Consider the following 21,971-nt stretch of genomic DNA (forward strand, 5'->3'; position numbering starts at 1 on the left):
CTCTAAATACACACACACACATATATACAAAAAAAAAAACAGAATAGGGGGCGGGGTGAGCAGTAGCTCATTAGCATTTAAAGAGACATGCACCGCAATGGGTCGCTGTGAATAGAGCTACTTTTGACATGGTAAATGGGTGTTGTTTTACATGACCATTGAGCAGTTTTAACCAAAGTATGTTGCAGACTAGAGCTGAAGATCTTTGCCCGAACCCGATGAAACCCGATGGGTTTGGTTGGGTTCGGGCTTATTTTATATCATTTTACACGGGCTCAGGCCGGGCTTGGGCTTGCGCTCCAGCTTGTGCGGTAAATGAGCAGTCTTGTGATGCGTTTTGATTAGCGAGAGAAACATGCGAAAATGGATCCTAAGGAGGAGAAACGGAGGCTTGCCTCTGGTGTTTACGTTTTGGCAAAATTTGCAAACTTGCAAAATTAGCCAGATCAGTACTATGCATCCCGGGCCAGTAGCAGCAGCAGTGAAAGGGTGTTCAGTGCTACTAGACGCACCATCAGTGAGCGCAAGACCACGCAGAAGCTACAGTGGATTCAATAATTTTCCTCCACAAAAACATGTAGCCTAATCTTGGTGAGTAAAGGTTTTTCAAATTATAACTAAATATTAATTGAATCTTAAATGCATAATGTAGACAGAGTATATAGGCTAATGTTGGCATTATTCTTTTATTACATTTCAGCTGCTATTCACTGTCGCGTTGAGGCCAGATTGTGGAGAAAAGTGGCAAAGCAAATCCCGCTGAACCTTTATCTTAATTTGGTTATTGCCAAATACCCATCTTAAGTTAGAACTTAATTTAATTTGTTAAGAAAGGGTCATTTTTATTGGCGTGATGGCCTATTTATTAGGGCTGTCAAACGGTACCGGGTTCGGTACTTTCGGTACTGAGTTTCCCGCTCACATTTGAGCGTTGTTGAGCCATTTTTTAAACATCGGTGATTGGCCATAGTGTTCACGCGCTCAACAGACATGACTGTGATTGGCTACAATGATAATCGCTTCACGCTCCTCACCGAGCACTCACACATAAGCACAACGGGAGCGTTTGAAAGCCGCGTCTGTCTGCGGATCAGTTTAAAAGCAGATGTATTAAGGATCCGCTGACACACGTGGCTTTCAAACGCTCCCGTTGTGCTTATTTATACCGAAAGTACCGAACCTGGTACCGTTTTATGTATGCCTATTTAGAGTGCTGAGATGTTACGATGTTACAGAGGACTTATTTTATTTCTTTGTTCCCACTTCCAGGTGGCCTATAGCCTACGTTAGTCATGAATCAATTATGTTAAACCATGTATAAATGACTCATTCTTGACAAAAGAGCTGTGTGCTCGCGCACATTTAAATAATGTCGGGTTGTAAACGGGTTCGGGCTTTTAAAAAGCTGTCAATCAAAATATACTTGTCGGCTCGGGCCGAATTCTGTCGGGCCTAACTTTTAAGGCCCGATTACAGCTCTATTGCAGACATTTCATGAAGACCCTAAAGAATCATACCAACTTGTGGAAAATGGTGTTTGATGTCTAGGGTTGGGTATCATTAGAATACTATCAATTCCAATTCCGATTCTGCTTATCGATTCCGATTCTTTTCGATTCCAATGTGAATAAAAGATGATATTAAGCATATTTATTGTTTCTTTTTTTGCTAAACATTTAGTTGCAGCTGAATACCATGAACAATTCTGAAGAAAAAGCATTAGACAACTAAACAAAGTCACATGTAGGCCTAATTTTATAATTTAAGTAAAAGATTCAGTGATTCACTCAAGATTTACTTAGTTCGTTACTGGATGAATCGATAAATCTTTAACATTATTTGGAATGTCAGATTAACTTTCAAAAGGATGATTTACTCTGTTTTGATCTCTACTGTACATATCAGAGTTAATATCCAGACTATGAACTTCTATCCCAGTACTTCTGTGATTATTTGAATGTTTGTAACACAGAAATAATGAACTGTGTGGTTGAAAAATGAAACTGTTTCATTCATATACATGACAGTGGCTTTCAGGTCAGCGGCAGCACGAACGCAGATTTGAATGTTTAAATTCAAAGAAAGGTTGAGGAATCAAACAGATAAATCATTGTAATTTAGGAACAGAATCACGTTGGTATTTGAATCGTGTTTGTGATCTTCAATGACCTGTTAAATTAAAATGCTTTGTCATATTGGTGGTGACACATCTCTTGCAACATGTTTATCTTATCACAAATATTATAAGCTACTTTGGAAAAAAAAAAGGAAAAAAAAAAGAACCACATATAGGAATCGATAGGCAAAATCGAAATTTTAATTTCACAAGAAGTATCCAATTCTGGAATCGGAATCGATTTTTGATGCCCAATCCTACCGACGTCCCCTTTACGTGCCTTGTTATGCTATATGCCAACACTTGTCTTTAATTCACTTCACTATATCGGGTCATGCTCAGTGTGAAAGGGCCTTTAGTTAAACAGGTAGTCTAGATAGTGTCACGGGGGCGGAGCAAAGCGACAGACACAGTGGGCGTGACGTCAGGCCTCGGAGAGGCTTTTATTAAACAATAAAACAAAGTGTCCAAAAAGGGGGAAAAAGTGTCCAAAACAAAAAGGGGGATCTGGTGTCCTCGAAGTGACGGGGTTCCGTGAAGGAGGGGTAGTGTTCCAAAAGGGAAGGGTCCAGGTAAGGGGCGGAGTCCGGCGGCCGCACGCGCTCCCCGCTCAGGTCCGGGGTGCGAGGGGCGGCGGCTTCTCTAGCGGCATCGTCCTCCTCCACCTACGCGGCGCTTCTGGGGGATAACACGGCCCGGCATCCTGGCCCGTCAGCCGTTACGGGTGCGGTCCTCATCCGGACCCGCGGGGTCCGGCAACTCGTCCTGCGGCGCTGGTTCCCTCTTCACCCCTTCCTGGACCCACGAGGACACCAGCGTGCATGCACGGGAAGAGACCGGTCTCCTGAGGAGAGGCGCGCTCGGCATTTTAACAGCGGCGGTGATGAGGCTTCATTCACATCAGGTGTGCCTCATCACACGCCGCCAGACCTGGATGTTTCGGCGCCCCTCCTCCTCCCACACGCCCACTCCCGTCGGGAGCCTGGTGAAGGGCGGCGATTACCGACGGGGTGCAGCTGACAATAAGGGGGGGAGGCAGTCGACTCGTCACATTCCCCCCCCCAAGCGACATCCCCGTCATCCGGTCGCCGCCCACGCAGGAGTGCTACCTTCCTCAACCAGGCTCCAGCGGTCGGAGTGGGCGGGGATTCCTCTCCGGGCGACTCCCTCTCGCAACGCCACCGGACCGGGGACAGAGAAACCGGAATTTAGTCGACAGCCTCAACCAACCGCAGGGTAAGTGATATTAAATGAAACAAGTCACTTACCCCTTTAGCGGTTGGGAGGCCGTCACCGTCGTCTCTCCGTCCTCCGGGTCCGAATCTCCATTGACTTCTCTTGCGAGCGAGAGGGGGTGACGTCACCAGGTGATTCCCACTGCGCTGCCTAAGCTCCGCCCATGCCCGCATTCTCCACCACTTGTCACGGGGGCGGAGCAAAGCGACAGACACAGTGGGCGTGACGTCAGGCCTCGGAGAGGCTTTTATTAAACAATAAAACAAAGTGTCCAAAAAGGGGGAAAAAGTGTCCAAAACAAAAAGGGGGATCTGGTGTCCTCGAAGTGACGGGGTTCCGTGAAGGAGGGGTAGTGTTCCAAAAGGGAAGGGTCCAGGTAAGGGGCGGAGTCCGGCGGCCGCACGCGCTCCCCGCTCAGGTCCGGGGTGCGAGGGGCGGCGGCTTCTCTAGCGGCATCGTCCTCCTCCACCTACGCGGCGCTTCTGGGGGATAACACGGCCCGGCATCCTGGCCCGTCAGCCGTTACGGGTGCGGTCCTCATCCGGACCCGCGGGGTCCGGCAACTCGTCCTGCGGCGCTGGTTCCCTCTTCACCCCTTCCTGGACCCACGAGGACACCAGCGTGCATGCACGGGGAAGAGACCGGTCTCCTGAGGAGAGGCGCGCTCGGCATTTTAACAGCGGCGGTGATGAGGCTTCATTCACATCAGGTGTGCCTCATCACACGCCGCCAGACCTGGATGTTTCGGCGCCCCTCCTCCTCCCACACGCCCACTCCCGTCGGGAGCCTGGTGAAGGGCGGCGATTACCGACGGGGTGCAGCTGACAATAAGGGGGGGAGGCAGTCGACTCGTCACATTAGATAGATAGATAGGTAAGAGTGTGAGAGAGAGTGTGTGTGTATGTGTTTAAGTGTCCATAGAATCACTTTCCCTACTCACTGCCAGAAACAGCCCATTACCCCGCAGTAATGAAATAACAACGTAAAGAGCCATATGTTCATCATCCTTGTGTTGTTCTAATCAGAGCAGATAATTCAGTTAACACTATTTCATATCACAAACACAGTCACGGTCCAGATGAGGTGTGTGATAGTAGTTAACACGTTTTCTTCATCGAATCTCAGTTTTGGTTTGCTGTGATACACAAGTGTGTTTTAAAGCTTCAGTACTTTGACACTTTGATCAGAAAAGACCTACAGAGAAGTGCTAAAACCTACTGATAGATAGATAGATAGATAGACAGATGAGCTTAATCATGTGTGGTTTGATTGTAAATGAGTCTCTGAGTCTCCAGAGATGAACATCACACAGATACTGTGATGAATTTACACATCAGACGCGTCTCTCCTCCCGCACCTCTCTCGCTCGCTCTCCTCCGTGAGTGTTCATCCCTCCTTCCACGGGCTGTGATAGAGAAGCATTCTGTGGCTTCTCTTAATGTGAAGCACATTCCTTCAATCCACTTCCACAGATACTCCTGCCTGTAATATCGTCAAAGGTGCACTTTCCATTTCAAAGCTTTCCCTTCTCTCTGTGAGAGTGATCGCACCCCAGTGTCCTCACTGTGCGCCTTCATTTCAAACACTCCTAAAGGCCATGTTTGCCGTTACGGCTTTATTCTTTCATTCATGCTGTACATAAATTATAGCAACCTTTATTTCTGTAGCTGTCCTTCATGACGTCCTCTCTGCTTAGATCACCGTTCTCAAGAATACAGTATTTAAGCAGGAGCTGAAATAAAAATGGACCGTGTTCAGAATTAAATACTGGCATACTGCTCATTATACATTGCATACTTTCAACTATTTTTATTAAATAACTATCATTCTAAGGGTCATTTAATTTTTCTGTCACTAGCCTTTACAGAAATATTACACTTGAAAAACACATTAAGGTTACAATTTCTTTATATTTTAAAATAAAACAATATGTTATTCGAACAGTGACACCTTTTGAACCATTAATGTGGTAATATTTGTTTTTATGTAAACACAAAACCGGTCGTCCCCACAGCCACGTACAGAGGGAAAGTGCTTTATTTTGAGGTCAAAATCTTTTTTTTTCTACCATTTAAAATATACTAATTTATTCATAAATATCAAATATATGATGTAAATGGCATTAAAAACTAAATGCTGAATTAAAAATATAAAATGTATAATAAAAGTAGTGGTCCCCTGGAGTTGTCACCGGTGTTACCGTTTAACCAGAATCATTTATTTTGACATAAAAATCACACTGATGACATCACTTGACTTCTTTCTTCCTTGTTTCCCAAAGATCTATGAAAAAAGGCCCATGTTAGATCCACTGTCTTTTTTCAGATATCGGAAATTTTCATATTTGTCTCATGATTTCATATGAAGCTTTTTAGTTGAAGTCACTGGTATGACCTACTTTATTGCTATGGAATTGTAAAAAAAACTAGAATACAAATGGATTAAACTAGTTAATATAGTGAGTATACCTTGATTTTCAACATGTGGTTTGATACCTTGCAGCAGCTGTTTTGTAAAATGCTTTTTTCATGAAATTTGTCACTGGTGTTACCTGGGTAACAACAGTGAAGATCAGTATATCAGGTCTTATGTCTGTCACTGGTGTTACTATTTTTCCTGTCACATAAAAATAAATAAGACAATCTCCTTATTTCTTGCATTTTCATTATTTTTCTGTAACTCTGCCTACATGTGCTAAAAAAAAAAAAAATCAAGAAATAGTATTTCATAAAAACCTTTAATATTGCCAAAGAATGTAACACCAGTGACACAAAAATGGTACATGTGGGCTATATGTATTCATGATGTATTCACAGACATTTCTGACCCATAAAATATATTAAACCTTATTCAACAAAAAAAGTATTATGCTGTTTTCGAATTACCTCATAACGTTGCATTTTTAGTTTTACATGTTTATCTTGTATTTTAATCAATTTTTGTGTAAAACGCCTTAACTTTTGTTTTGTTTTTTCTTAGCGAACTTATGAACATTGAATGACTTTTCTGATGTAAATATAATGTCCCGTGATGATGCACAAGTAGCTTTATTTACGTCTTTCAAAACACTGTTTTGGCAATTTTAAACCAGTTTTGTGTAAAATACCATAACTAAAATAAGTTTTCTAACGAACTTGAGGAGATATGGACGTTGAGTGACTTACCTGAGGCAAAAGTAACGTCACGTGACATGTTGTTTACGAATTGTCCGATTCACTTCTTTCCGCGGTTGAAACGCACATTTTGGCAATTACACAAGAGGTTATACACTTCCATAAGTTGTGCTCTATCTTTTAACATATTCACTGATGTTCATTCATAGTTATTCCACACTACATTTACAAGCAAAAATGGAGAGATGATTGGTTCGTTCGCTGAGGTACATATAGGTATCTCTGTCGTCACATTAAAGAGCGCCAAAATGGCATTTAGTGTTTGAATTGTATTATACAGTTGATATAATGTAAAAGGTAAGCCTTTGTTTTTAGCAAAAATAACATAAAACACAAACCCCAATGTTATTAATAATCACCTTTGTCTACAAATGTCTCGCCACACTTTGGTTGATACTCAGATATTCAGAATAACAGGTTACTAACACACACACATAGAGTAATATGACACAGAGTAATAGTAATACACATACCCTTCTCAGAATACCCTCTGATTTGAGAATAAAATACTTTGGGAATAGGCTGCATAAATTGGAAATTAATAAGCAGCCTTTGCTGTTAGTTCTGTGCTGGTTTGTTGATGTAATTTAAGTGGTCAGTGTAGTTTATTTCTGGTCGGTTCACTTTGAATTTGAGTTATTTGATATTTCAGAAGAACCATGAATCGGCACTTGAATAAATATTGCAAGAGCATAAATTTTTATTACCCAACAATAACACACTGGGCATTTTCATCAAAGACGAAACTGGATGAACAACATTTGTCAGCTGTAAGAGGAATTAGATTAACTTTTTTCTTCACTATGTTAAACTGTTTGGATCAGTAACAGCGAGCTGTGTGATTCTGGTCTTTCACAGCTGAGACGGGCTGACGTGCCGGATATGTTAATATTCCCTGCTTCAGCGCTCCGTCCTGCAGTCGGGGCTGTTTGAGATGGATCTAGGCCAGTGACACGGGGCTCTTGAGAAAAAGACTCCAGTCACTGAGCTCTGGGTTATTACAGCTGTCTGTGTGCACTATACCACCTTCAGTTACAGAGAAAGATCGTGATTCGATTTATATTTAATATTGGGCAAAAAATGTAGAAATCATTTTTCAGACAGATACCGAAATTACAGCAAGTTGTACTTTGGTTGGACAAGCTGTACTACCTGTCAAATGTTTGGAGACACTTGCTCTTTATTATTTTCTGCTTTTTTTATAACAATAGTATAGAAAATACATATCAAAAATACAATTTTAAGGTGTTTCATTGTCTAGATACCAGCTTTGTATTCTTTTCCAGTCTCTGTTTAACATTTAAAATTTTGTTTTTAATTTAAAAGAAAAACTCAAATGAGGTTGTGCATTTTTAAAAGCTACTTCAGAAATATTTCTGAAAAATTTAATTTGACATGACTGGAAAAAAATATCCCAGTTAACCTGAATTATTCTATTTAGATGCATCACAGCTATACTGAAATATCAGTGACTTGTTGTCGAAGCTCAATTTTTGTATTCATTTTGTTTTATTTGTTTGCAGTTTCTACATCCGTGGATCGTTCTTCAGCGGTGGTGTCCAAAACTCTGCAGAACATGATCATCAGGTTTGTTCTTGTCAAAATACTCACCAAAATAATCATACGAGGCTCATTCCAGCTTAATGTAAGTCACCTTTTTGATTTGTTTCAATATGCATCTATTATGTTATGTGATATACTTAAATTTCATTTCACTTGAGTGTCTGACATATCCATGCGTCTCGTCTTCTGCATATCTACATAACGTATCACAGTGATAACAGTTATCAGATATAAAGATGTATATCTGATATCAGATATATATTTATCAGATATCAAGAACACTACTGGTATCAATTAACATTTATTATTTTTAAATAATACAATAAATATACTACAAAGGAACATGGGCTTTGGTAGAGAGTTACAACAAACATCGCTCTCTCTCCATTTCACAATGAAGGACAGGCCTGTTTTCATCGGAGCACTGAGAGGATGTATCATACGGCCGATAAAAGAAAAAAATGTGGCTGTGGGAAGAAACATCAAGAGAAAGCTTAACATTTTCATGCATACAGGAAAGTTTTAATGCTTCAAAAGACATACAAGGGTGGGTGGACACAGTAAACCTGAATTTATTGACACAAAACCAATATCTCTTCTATCTTCTCATACACAGGTTTGACACAACAAACAAACAAACATTACAAAGACGAAAAAAAAACAAAACAGAATAAACTTTATTGGCAGCATTACTGCTGGTTTTGAAATTTACAGAAGAATCGGTTGAAATTTCGAAGTTTCGTACTGATAGAATTGTGTCAAAACTGCATATTCCATGTTGAATCCTCTAAAAAGAAACAGTTCAAGTCATATTTAATTCAAAATTAGAGCAAGATTTTTGCAGTGGCAGGCCTAGTGGTCAAAAAGCAGAACAAAAGAGTGCAGGAAAACATCTAGTGGCAAAAGATGATAGATGAATAACAAGATGGCTCTAGTCAATGACAACAGGTGAAGGAATATACGCTAGCGAAATTTTGCAATGTACAACATACTTGGATAATCACACAAGACAATCGGATTCTTGGTCTTCAAGTCTCTTAAATTAAGAGAAATCTCTTTGGAAGGTCGAGTTAACTATTCATTCCTCTAAGCGTTTCGGTTAAAATATTCACAGAGCCCTCCAAAAAAGATCCCAAGCTAATTCTCCACAGCGGTTTGAAATGCTGAACGTTTTAGTGAATAGGTTTCTGTTAACTAGAGTAGCACTTTACATTACAGGGTCCGTTTTAACGTATAATACCTTGATCACGACAGCATTAACAGTACTTGTGCTCCGCTTAACCATTTCAGATCATGTAAAAAGACTCGATGCGAACAAGCGTTCGGAGGACCGTAAAAGTACATAAATTATCTCCGTATGCAAGACTAATCTGGACATTGTCAGACGTGGAACCGGTAACAGAAGAAAAACGTGTTCTCATCTATAAATGAATATGATTTTACGGCATGCATAAAAATACTTCCCCGCCTCGGGAAGCAAAGCTAGGACTTTGACAGAAGACCGGGAACCGCTTGGGCGTCACCGCAGAGCCGTTTTCAATTACAACAAACAATTACAGGAACAAAGGTATATATTTTTAGCACCACAGACAGAAGGAAATAGCACCTAGTTTACCGATATTGTGTTTCCTCAGTGTGATGGTGTGCTCTTCTGATACAGGGAAGCACAGATTCATGAACGGCAGATCAAAGATTCCCCTCATGCACGCGGGTCACGATCTCACAGACCCGCGGAAGCCACTTCAACATGACAGGTAGCAAATTAATGCTCACATTACGGCTGTTTCTTACTTTTATTGTCATTTTGTTGCTTGAATTACAAAAAGACGTTGTTCACATCTGGAATAAGACATCGTGTGGCCGTTGCAGTTGCTTTTTTGTCGTATTTTAATATTTCCTTTATTTTCTCTTCTTCAGATTCACTGGAAATTTCCTCAGGCTTTTATATTGGGGGTTATTATTATTATTATTATTATTATTATTTATTTTTTTTTAAAGCGTTTTCCAATAACCAGCAGCTCTGTCCTTATCGCTCAATGGGTTCACATGCATGTTTTGAAGCTAGAACCAAAAAAACACTTCACCGGAAAAAAAAAAAAATATACAGAAAGTACTTACAAACATAGAAAAAATATTTATATATATTTATATATATAATCACCATTCCAGGGAATGGAAGACAAGTATGCACAAAAAAAACAAAGCTTAGAAGTGGAAAGAGGAACAACATAAAACCCAGGCAAACCAACGGGAAAGACTTCTCGGACGAGAAATGCCGGACGTGCGTAGAGAAACGAGTCCACGAACAGGTGGGAAATAAAAAGATGGATCTAATGTGTCTATACAGCCTGTGAAGAGTCGGATGAGCGTAAAGTGGGCGGGGCTTGGAGAGACATGAGCGATGACCTCATCCAGTTTCAAAACTTGCATGTGATGCGGAGGGTACACTGAGGTTAAAAAGGTTGCTCTGTTATAAGAACCCATCGTTTAGACATCCATTCTTTTTCTTCAAATTTCTTTTATCCTTACTTTGGTATCTGTTGGGTTTGTTTGGAAACACAAAACTTTACAAATAAGTCGTCCTATTTCTTTCTTGTGTTTTGTTTTCGGAGAAAATGAATATGTTTTGTTCGCGTGTGCTCGCTGAGCAGTCTTAGCCGATGAAGCAGGCCGGTCCGACCTCAAAGCCGAACTTCTGCGTCGCTCCGCCAAAATCGTTGAACATAATGTCAACAAATGGTACCTGCTCCACTTTCGGTGTGTTGATCTCAAGAATAGTCTTTTCATAACCCTTTTTCAACTGCGGGAGAAAAGAAAGGGAGCGTTACGAACATCACTTGCGAGAGATTTCGGTTTAAACTTGCAAAAAAAGAGATTTCAGAATTCAGAACCACATGCTATTACTAATTTTACAATGTCTTTTAATGACAAAAACTCTGGGTGTAACGCTAAATCGATTTGTGGAACGATACTGCGATTTTCCGAATGCATTGCAATTCTTTCTGGAATCAGTTCTGAGCTTAGTTTTTAGCAGCACTCTTAAGTGAGTCATTCTATAACTGCAGATGCATTTGGTGTCCAAAGTAATTTTTTTTCTGCTTTTTTAATGGTTATATTGTTAATTATTTTAATAATGTGTTACTCATTGTTATGAATTACAAGATGTTACAGTCCATAACAATATAATAATTACTGCAAAAAGCTGCGAACAATATTGTCTATTTTAAGCGCATGTTCGTCCGCCGCTTTAAATTCTCAAGATCATGATAGCAGGATTGATTCTGATTGGCTGTCAATGTTTTTATTATTCATCAGCTGGAAAAAAATCGTTCTGAAAGTGATTACATAAAGGGCTGTTTCTTTGTGCCTTTATTGTTATAGCTGCATTGTCTCTGCTATTCTCTAATATTGAGTTTTAGAACTATATCTTTATTTTTATCTTTATAGTTATCGTCCTTGGTGTGAACGGGTCTTAACAGAAACAGTAAGTTAGTGTCAGGGTTGCCAGGTTTTCACAACAAAACCCACCCAATTACAACCAGCCCAGTCGTGTTTCAACAAATTGCGTTCCGGGGTTAAAATACATGAGTTCCCCTGGTAACATATGCTAAATATCACATTTTTGGAGTCGCTTCAATCCACCAACATGGCAACACTGGTTAGTATGCAGTACCGAATTCTGAAAATGTTTCTGCTCTTACCGCGCATCCGTCGACGGCGGCTCTGATGTATGGGTTGTTATCGTAAGACATCTCCTCATCGTTGGAGCCCAGGAAGCGGATGGCTTTGTCGTAAGAGTCCTGTTCTTGGTCGTGCCAAGCCACCGACTGGTAACAGTTGTAGGTCAGGTTCTGCCTAGCCGTGGCACTGAGTAAACGCAGGAACGTCATCTGGACCACTCCGATCGGGTTGCCCTCCGCATCCACGTACGAGAGCTGTGCAGATAAACAGACAGCGGTGCGGTATAGATAACTGCTGGACAGACGCCCCTTAGAGGTTCTGTTGAAAACTACACATCACACCCCTCCGGTCCTACGCTACTTTTTTGATCACAGACTGTTGTTTTGCATTTGGGTTTAAAACTCAACAATGCCAAAATAAAATAAAATAAAAATTATAAAACAATTACCAAAAGTATCAGATCTAATACCTGAAAACACTTTTCTTCTTAAGTAAATTTATTTACATTTTTTTTTTTTTTTTTTTACTGAAAAACAAAACTTAAAAAGGAATTTTGTTTTTGCAGTTAAATTAGTTGTCAGAAAACACTGTCCATCTTTTTGACTAAATACTTGGCTATAACAATTATGTAAATCCACTACCATTCAGAAGTTTGTGGTCATCAAGGCTGCTCAAAAATACAGTAAAAACAGCAATACTGTGAAATATTATTGCAAATTAAATTATCTGTTGTCTATTTGAATATATTTTAAAATGTAATTTATTACTGTGATGCAAAGCTGAATTTTCAGCATCATTACTCCAGTCTTCAATGACACATGATCCTTCAGAAATCATTCTAATATGCTGATTTGCTGCTCAATAAACATTTCTTATTTTCAGTGTTGAAAACAGTTAATATTTTCTTAACTGTCATTTCTGATTAAATAAATGCATCCTTGCTAAAAAATAAATAAATAAAATCACCTCATACAAGTTTATATGTGGTTATAACTTTGATTTATGTCTAAACACTCTTCTTTCATTAGTCAGGCAAGCGCACAAAAACCTTTTCCCAGTTCCAATCAGCTCTGCATGTATTAAACACCAAAATTCATTTACACATTCAAACATGGACGATAAACTCATTTTGTTACAGACTCCACTGAAAAATATCACTAATGTATTCAAATGAGTTGTACTGGTTTATATGCAAATTCTCCCCTTGTGGTGTGATGCAACATTTGCATTAAGGAAATATGCAAATGTTTTGTTTTCATTCTTGAATATACCAACCCATGTTTAGAAGAAAACTCCATCTCCTCTGATCCACAAACACACACAAATGTGACTGACTGAGAGAGCGAGCGCATGCTCCATGCACACACACACATCATATACTTACGATCAGGAGGTCCTCTCACACACTCATATCCATTGACTTTGCATGCATGCATGCAACCCACCATGACCACATTACCTCATGATAACAGCTGCATGTCAAGAGAGACTGAACCCAAAGCTCAGTGACTGAGATCCTCCACGAACACAAAGGCTTTGTTCCAAACACTAGTGAACTACCTACTGTCCACTTTCTAATACAGCAACTTATGTGAAATAGAGGTTATTATAGTTAACTAAAACTATAAAAAATTGTCATTACATGACATAAAATAAATATTCATTTATATAAAACAAAAAAGTAATAACTAAAACAACTAAGAAATATTCCAAAATATATTTTATAGAAATGAAAACAGTATTAACAAAAACTGTAATAGCATATCAATGATACTAAAATAACACTGTCTAACAGTGACTGATTTGAAATGCTTTTTATTGGCAGCACCAACTAAAATAAAATAACTAAATAATCTAAGTGAAGAATGACACAAGGACTTTATAAGTTTACTTACACTTTTTACCTCTGAAAAAAAATTATTTTAACAATATTTTACATTTAGGTAATGTTATTTTTGGAAGCCCGTTTCTGCCACTAAATAAAAAAACTGTGTAATTATCTAACAATTACAATTTTTTTTCTCAGAATTGCATGATATAAACTTACAATTTTGAGATATGAAGTCCTTTTACCTTAAAATTATTTTTTATTGTCTTGTTAAATTGTATATATATGATTTATGCTCTATGTGGAAAGTTAGTCCAATTAAAATGTTAATGCTAATTTAATGTTGCATTTTTACTTTTTTCTATTAAAAATTCAAATTACAATGGATTCTAATAATGACTAAATAGTGTGTTTTTATTAAACCTTTTCATTACTAAAAAAACATTTCTCTCATTTCTATCCATAGTTTTTTTCTAAGCTCATCACAATGCGATCGTCTTCTCTGGAAACGACGCATGCAATTCTATATCAAGTTATGAAATGGAAGCTTTTGCATATCCATAATGCCTAAAAATGTTATTTACCTAGAGAATTTCACTAGCATTTGGAGCAGAATGACAATTGTGTGTTAACGGATTCAGTCACTTCAAGGTGATTTTCTCAAACTTAACAGGAACAGAAGACGGGTTGGATTCCATCAGTCAGACCTTGCACAAATCTACAAATTCTAGGGTAAGTTAGGGTTTATGTCAATCACTTTTTTTTCTTTTTTTTTTTTTTTTAAGTCTTTTTGGTATGTCAACTGAATGACATCTCCATCCACAGCCCTCATATTACCCATAAGTCTGAGCAAACACACCTTTGCTGCCGTTCTGATGATGACCATGCTCGGCCACACAGGGATCCGAGAAGCATGCAGAAGCACGGGCCTTCGAGAGACAGATCGTCCGGCAACGCGGAGGATCCGTGGACCCTCGGTACCGGGCCCGTTCTCTCATGCACTTCTACTTACCATGGACCCTCTCTTGTAGCGACTATACCATGTGCCTGGATTGTCTTTGGGCCAGCGAGCCATTTTGCTCTGTAAAATAGGAGACTATTTCAGGAGGACAAGAAAGAGGAGTCACTCTTACCAGTTTACCACGTTTGAATTCACTGAACCACGACCCTGGATTCTCCTTCACCCAAGAGGTGAGTCTCGCCTGAGAGAGAGAGAGTCAGCTAGAGTCAATACTGTAGACAGACAGACAGACAGACAGGAAGAAACAGGTAGCCTGTGGGAATTATTTTGATCTGTTTTGCCGTGTAGTTGTCGATCTGTCCGAGGCAGAGGCTTTCACATAAGATGTTTTTGAAGACAGTTTGGACAATGTTTGAATAGCCTTGTACATTCAAATGGACATCTTAGGCTATTGAATCATAAATGAACACCTTAAATCTATAACTATAATCAAATGTAATTATAATTAAATGTATAATAATGTTTTAACTAAGCAAACTAAAAAAAGTCACTATATATTCTAAAAAGATTTACAAAATTGATATCAAATGAATTATATAATAGTCATAAAATTATTTTTGTCTGTGTGAACTACAAAAAAATTTCACTTAAAAACCTAAAAATAAAAAAAAATGCATATAATAATAATGACAAAGTAATATGATCGTAATAAGATATTTTTCACTGAGCACTAAAAGTCACTATGTATTCTAAAAAGGTTTACAAAATCAATATAAAATTAATAGTATGATATTCATATAAATTTATGATATTAATTATAATTATAAAAAAGTGGTACTTTTTAAAAATATAATAATAATCATAATAATAATAATAATAATGTCATTTTAATATAATTATTTTTTTGCTGACTGAAATAAAAGTGTGACTTAAAAACTGAAAAAATATTGTTAAAAAAACATAAAAAACTAGTACTTCTAATAATGCTGTAATTTTTAATATAATGGAAAAAAACTAACCTAACCTAACCTAACCTTTTTTAATCATGTAAATAATAATAATGACATAATTGCAGAGCAAACTACAACAAATGTCCCCTAAAAACCCAATAAAAATGCATAAAATAACAGTAATAATATAGTTAATAAAAATAATTATTTCAGCAAACAAATGTGACATAATGTTTACAAATATTTTATAGAATAATACAATTTTATTTATTTACCTGAGCAAAATAAAAAAATGTAACTTTAAAACCTTAAAATTAAAAACAAAAATCCTAAAATGTGGTATAATATAATATAATATAATATAATATAATATAATATAATATAATATAATATAATATAATAATATAATAGTTTTTTTTTCCTGAGCGAACAAAAAGTGACAAAAATACTTTTTTTTTTTTTTTTTGCAGGATGAAAGTGATTAAAAAGGCCATTTGTGTTTGCATATGTTAATGCAAATGCAAAACACATTTTTTCATTATAATGATTTTACTTTCACCCTGAATGAATAAAAAACCTAAAACTCAAATATGACAAATGAAAAACATTTTTGAGTAATTTTTTCCCATTTAGTGGGAAGTGGATTGTTGGGATACAAGGGTAAATATTTGTGTGATGTAAGAATAAGCCTGAGGAGGTTTATGTTTGTTGTCTGCATCTGCCGGTGTGAAGCGTGAACCTGTGGAAGAAGTGAAGTTAGTGCTGAGAGTCACCTTCACACCCCACTGAGTGATTCTCCATCAGTGATGCTTCTGAGACTCATTAAGGCAAATAACTCGTCACACTTGTGTGCAGAATCTAATACACAAACATCATTAAAGACTGATACAAGAACCCTTGCTATATTCAGGAATCATACTTTATGATAGTTTTGAACAGTTTAGAGTTGAATAGCTGTTATAGACCTTATTCAGGTTGATGTGAAAGAAAGTACACATCGTTCAACATGTCATTCCGATGTGCAGGGTATGTCTTCCCATAGATTTTCAATGGGGAAAAAACCTTTAAATCAGATGTGACCTTAAGACAGTGTGACATATTGAGCAGTCTGTACTTGTATTTCTCTCTGCATGTTAAGGTGAACAGTTTCTCTCTGGAGGTTTTGGAGTCGAATCTAATGTCTTCATCTTAATTTTGATATGTGATGCTTTTAAAAGTGTTGCGCTTTGTGATTCTGACATCAAAGCTGTTTTACCCTAGATGTGGACTTGTGGGAAGCTGTCCCAAAGTGTTTTGCTTTGTGGCTGTCAGGAGAACATTTCTTACCCCTTCGCTCTTTTTATCGGGGAAGATGCAGCTCTCTCCACCTGCTGTGAAGTTACAGTACACTTTGAAAGAGTCTCTGGAGCAGCCCTGGTTTGGATCAATCCAGTATTCACCTGAAAACAGAGAAACAAAGTCCATCTTAAGCTTTTTGTATTATGTTGATATTTTCAAATGAGATTTATTTAATACAGGGCTAAGAATCGGATGATTTTAATTATGTTATTTGCCACTGTATATCCTAATTAATCGTAATTATTTTGTGTATGTCACAATACGTGCAATTAAAGCTCCCAAATGAAGATAATTCTAAGACAAATTTCATTTAGATGTTTTTTTTAATGCATTTATTTTTTTGTTATTGTATCCATATTATTTCTATATTTTTTTAATTATTTTATTTTATTTGTTTATATTTGTTTATATTTTAATTAATTATTTAATTATATGTATTTAATTTTAGCTTTATTTATTTATTTATTTATTTTAGCACCACGGGTACCTTCTGTGTATCTCTGTTATTGTTTTTATTTATTATTTTAGTCATTAACACACTCTAAAGTGTGTGTGTGTGATACACACCATCTGGGAAATCTGGGTGGCACAGCTGCAGGTCTTTGCAGGTGCGGGCGGGGTTGTTCTGTGTGCCCAGTGGGTGTTTCATCTGTTCAATCTCCAGTTTGAGAGAGTTGAGAGAGCCGAATATCTCCTCCATGCCGTCCTCATAGTCTTTGTAGTTGGCATCTGCAGCGTCGTCCATCATCTGGCTGGCGTCAATGTTCCTCTTTGCCCTTTTGGGGCTGGAATGGATGGGCAGAGGGTGGATGACATCACCAGGTGGACCCTAGATGAGAAGACAACCGTTAATATCCACATTAGTGCTGCTCGCTCATTCGAAATTCACCATCAAAATGTTTGGGTGTTTGCTAGGGTGTTGTTAGACAGTTGCCAAGGTGTTCTGAATGACTTGGTTGCTAGGGTGTTGCTAGGATGCATTGGGTGGTTGTTGGGGTATTGCTAAGGTGTTTTGAATGTCTGTTAGGGTGTTTTAGGGTGTTACAATATTTTGGGAGGTTGTTAGGGTGTTGCTGGGCAGTTGCTAAGGTATTTTAAATGGCTGTTAGGGTGTTTTAGGGTGTTACAATGTTTTGAGTCGTTAGGCAGTTGCTAAGGTATTTTGGCAGTTAGGGTGTTGCTGTGATGTTTTGTGTTGTTGCTAGGGTGTTTGGCAATTGCTAAGGTGTTTTAAATGGCTGTTAGGGTGTTTTAGGGTGTTACAATGTTTTGGGAGGTTGTTAGGGTGTTGCTGGGCAGTCGTTAAGGCATTTTAAATGGCTGCTAGGGTGTTTTAGGATGTTACAATGTTTTAGGTGGATGTTAGGGTGTTTTAGGCAGTTGTTAAGGTGTTTTGAATGTCTGTTAGGGTGTTTTAGGGTGTTACAATGTTTTGGGTGGATGTTACGGTGTTTTTAGGCAGTTGTTAAAGTGTTTTGAATGTCTGTTAGGGTGTTTTAGGGTGTTACAATGATTTGGGTGGATGTTACGGTGTTTTAGGCAGTTGTTAAGGTGTTTCGGATGTCTGTTAGGGTGTTTTAGGGTGTTACTATGTTTTAAATGGTTTCTAGGGTGTTGTTAGGCAGTTGCTAAGCTGTTTTGAGTGGCTGTTAATGTGTTTTAAGATGTTACAATGTTTAGAGTCGTTGCTAATGTGTTTTATATGGCTGTTAGGGTGTTACAATGTTTGGGGTGGTTGTTAGGGTGTTGTTAGGCAGTTGCAAGGCTGTTTTGAGAGGCTTTTAGGGTGTTACAATGTTTGGGGTGGTTGTTAGGGTGTTGTTAGGCAGTTGCAAGGCTGTTTTGAGAGGCTTTTAGGGTGTTACAATGTTTAGAGTGGTTGTTAGGTAGTTGCTAAGGTGTTTTGAGTGGCTGTTAGGGTATTTTAGATTGTGGCTAGGATGTTTTTGGCGGTTGTTAGGGAATTGTTAGGCAGTTGCTAAGGAGTCTTGAGCAGCAGTTACAAAATTTGTCACCACGGTATTAAAATTGTTGCCTGGATGTGACGCTTGCTAAAGAGTTCTGATTATTTGATAAGCCATCGCTAGGCAGTTACTAGGGTGATTTCTACAGCTATGCTGGACAGTTATTACAGTTTTTAGAAGTGGTTGCTAGGGTGTTAAGGACAGTTGCTAGGGCATTACATACTCCACACTGCTAACTGCATCATGTTCTATGTCTCACTCTATAAATATAAGTGACAAAAACCCCAATAATAAAAACCACTGTAATGAACATGAAAAATAACTGCATCTACGATTATCCATCTAAACAATTAGACCTTTACACTGACATTAACTAAACACCTCTATTTCTCTCTGTGTCCTAAGGCTGAATTACTCAATGTGTGGAAACAGCAGCCAACACACTCTGTAGATGTGAAATAGCAGTTTTTCTCAAGGAAGCAAAATCCACTGGAGCTCTCAGGGGAACCTTAACAGACTTTCGCTTTACACCACATAATAGACCTCAATTACACTTACGTAACATCTACTGCAGAATCATCTGTTTAAATATGCGCTTAGCTCACAGAGGAATAACTCATTTGTGTGTTTAGTTTTGGTTTGTTTTATAGTTCGGTTTACATACTGGAGGTCCAGGAGGTCCTGGGATTCCAGTTTCTCCCTTGGGGCCAGTCTGACCCTGTAGAGACGGAACCAGAAGTAGGTTTAGGCAAATGGATGCTAAACAAATCAGAGCTAAATAAAGGCGATAAATGAATCAGCTAATTAAAATGCAGATTTAATTAATAAGAGTGATTATATAAGAACAAAAATAACTTACAGATGATCCTTTAGCACCTTTAGGACCAGGAGGACCCTGAACAGAAGTGAAACATACATATGAATTACAATTCTGAATTTATATATAAAATCCTCAAAAAAAAAAAAAAAAAAATATATATATATATATATATATATTTTACAATTTACAATATATAATATATATTGTATTTATTGTATTTACAATTTACAATATATAATATATATTGTATTTATTGTATTTTTTTATATTTATTTATAATTTTTTTAATATATGTATATATATATATATATATATATATATAGAATTATATAAATATAGTATAATATAAAATAATAAATAAATATAAAAAAATACAATAAATACAATTTGAAAATATAAAATATATATTTTAAATTAAAAAAAAAAAAAAAACGTCAGCAATGGTACCGGGAGACCAGGAGGTCCAATGGGTCCAATAGGTCCAGCGGGTCCTGAAATACCCTGTAGAAAAAGATACCAATATTGAAGACTTCTTTATGAAAATACAGAAGATTTCATACTAGTTCAAACTAGTTTTTACTGCTGTATGTGTGTGAATGTTTTCATACAGTGTCTCCTTTAGGTCCTGAATTTCCTTGTGGACCTGGCAACCCTCTGTCTCCCTTCTCTCCTTGTTCTCCTGGAGGTCCGATGAGTCCAATGAGACCAGGATGACCCTGAAACGAGCCGCTTGATTACTAAACACATCTGTAATGAACATACTCCTTCATAATCAGTAACACCAGCCAGAGTTCAGTTACCACAGCTGTGTTCCAAACACTGCTATTAATTAGGAGTATCAAAGATGAATTTGCTTCTCTCACCTTTTCACCTTTAATACCAGTATCTCCCTTTAGTCCAGGCAGTCCAGGAGGACCCTAAAGGAGAGAGAGAAAGATAAGAAGAATGAGGACTGTAGATTGTCATTTAGGACTGTAATGAACTCATTCTCTGAGGAATATCATGTCGGTACCATCGGTCCAGGAGGTCCGTCGGGTCCAGGAGCACCGGGCAGTCCTTGTTCTCCCTACATCAGGACCGAACAGATCCATTTATTAACACTAAATCACTACCTTAGACAGAACTGTATATGAGGTCTGGGGTTATATTCTGGTGGCTGAAAGGGTGATTCTTAGTATTATTTCAACCAAAAGAAAAAAATATTAAATTTTAGTTTTATATTATTATGAATGAAGGTGCATAAAGATTTCGCCCTGTGGCTTTTTTGTTTTTAAAGCAGCATGAAGTGTGTGCATATATATATATATATATATATATATATATAGAGTACTTCATATACTTTTTAATTTATATAATATAATTATATAATATAAATGGGGTGTATATATATATATATATATATATATACATATATTTATTTATATATAGACACACACACACACACACACACACACATATACACACACACATATATATATATATATATATATATATATATATTGTCATGATAAAGAAATATTATGGAAAATGAACATTTTTGTTACAAAATAGGTTGTAATAATTAATACCACACAATATAAATATATATTTTTTTGCAGTGCAGAAATTAGTTTTTTTTTTTTTTTATCTTAAAAGTATTTTTTGTCACATTGTAGAAGTGAGAAAGTTAACTTTTATATTTACTTTAATATTTTATAATTAAAATAAAAATCTTAGTGGTTTCATTAATACTAATAGTAATTTATTAGTATTTATAAAATGATAATTATATTTACTAAAATAGTAAATTACTAATAGTAATTTTTTGTCACACTGTAGAGGTGAGAAAGTTATTTTTTTAAATGTTTTATAATTTATTTTTGTCTTTTATAATTAAAATAAAATCTTAATGGTTTAATTCATTAGTAAGAGTATAATAATAGTAATAAGTAATAGTACTTTATTGGTATTTTAAAATGGTTAAAAAAAAAGAAGATATTTACACATTTACTAAAATAGTAAGTTACTAATAGTCATTTAAATTATTTTTGTCATATTATAGAAGTGAGAAAGTTATTTTAAAAAATCATATAATTTAATGTTTCATTCATTAATACTAATAGTAATAAATAATAGTAATTTAATGGTATTTTAAAATAGTTAAAAAAAGATAATTACATTTACTGAAATAGTAAATTACTAATAGTAATTTAAATACAATTGTTGCAATTTTTGTCGTATTATAGAAATGAGAATTTTTTAAAACTTTCGTAAGTTATTAAAAAAATATATAATTAAAATAAAAATCTTAAATCTATGGCTTCAAATTCTTTACTATATATAGATATAGATTTTGAATTTG

General features: G+C 36.8%; 1 protein-coding gene and 1 long non-coding RNA gene across 3 annotated transcripts in view; one reads left to right on the forward strand and one right to left on the reverse strand.

The window, feature by feature from the left end:
• The first annotated feature begins 8,048 nt into the window (after positions 1 to 8,048).
• Positions 8,049 to 14,923, forward strand: LOC127152047 (uncharacterized). The gene is made up of 3 exons (XR_007825025.1): positions 8,049 to 8,112; positions 14,271 to 14,329; positions 14,423 to 14,923. It is a non-coding gene; the product is annotated as an uncharacterized LOC127152047 (long non-coding RNA).
• The window catches only part of col5a1 (procollagen, type V, alpha 1), a 108,106-nt gene continuing 94,508 nt past the window's right edge, over positions 8,374 to 21,971 (reverse strand). Inside the window, exons 56-66 of one of the 2 annotated variants that reach the window (XM_051092445.1) lie at positions 20,643 to 20,696; positions 20,494 to 20,547; positions 20,239 to 20,346; positions 20,078 to 20,131; positions 19,670 to 19,705; positions 19,475 to 19,528; positions 17,414 to 17,675; positions 16,835 to 16,947; positions 14,610 to 14,678; positions 11,790 to 12,023; positions 8,374 to 10,888 (exon numbers count right to left, since the gene is read on the reverse strand). In XM_051092445.1, the coding sequence (XP_050948402.1) occupies positions 10,742 to 10,888; positions 11,790 to 12,023; positions 14,610 to 14,678; positions 16,835 to 16,947; positions 17,414 to 17,675; positions 19,475 to 19,528; positions 19,670 to 19,705; positions 20,078 to 20,131; positions 20,239 to 20,346; positions 20,494 to 20,547; positions 20,643 to 20,696 (1,185 nt within the window). In that variant the 3' untranslated portion in view covers positions 8,374 to 10,741. Of the gene's footprint in view, positions 10,889 to 11,789; positions 12,024 to 14,609; positions 14,679 to 14,730; positions 14,800 to 16,834; positions 16,948 to 17,413; positions 17,676 to 19,474; positions 19,529 to 19,669; positions 19,706 to 20,077; positions 20,132 to 20,238; positions 20,347 to 20,493; positions 20,548 to 20,642; positions 20,697 to 21,971 lie in introns of both variants that reach the window. The other variant, XM_051092444.1, reaches the window with a different exon arrangement.

This window comes from Labeo rohita, chromosome 21 (genome assembly GCF_022985175.1).
Source record: "Labeo rohita strain BAU-BD-2019 chromosome 21, IGBB_LRoh.1.0, whole genome shotgun sequence".
NCBI classification, from domain to species: domain Eukaryota; kingdom Metazoa; phylum Chordata; class Actinopteri; order Cypriniformes; family Cyprinidae; genus Labeo; species Labeo rohita.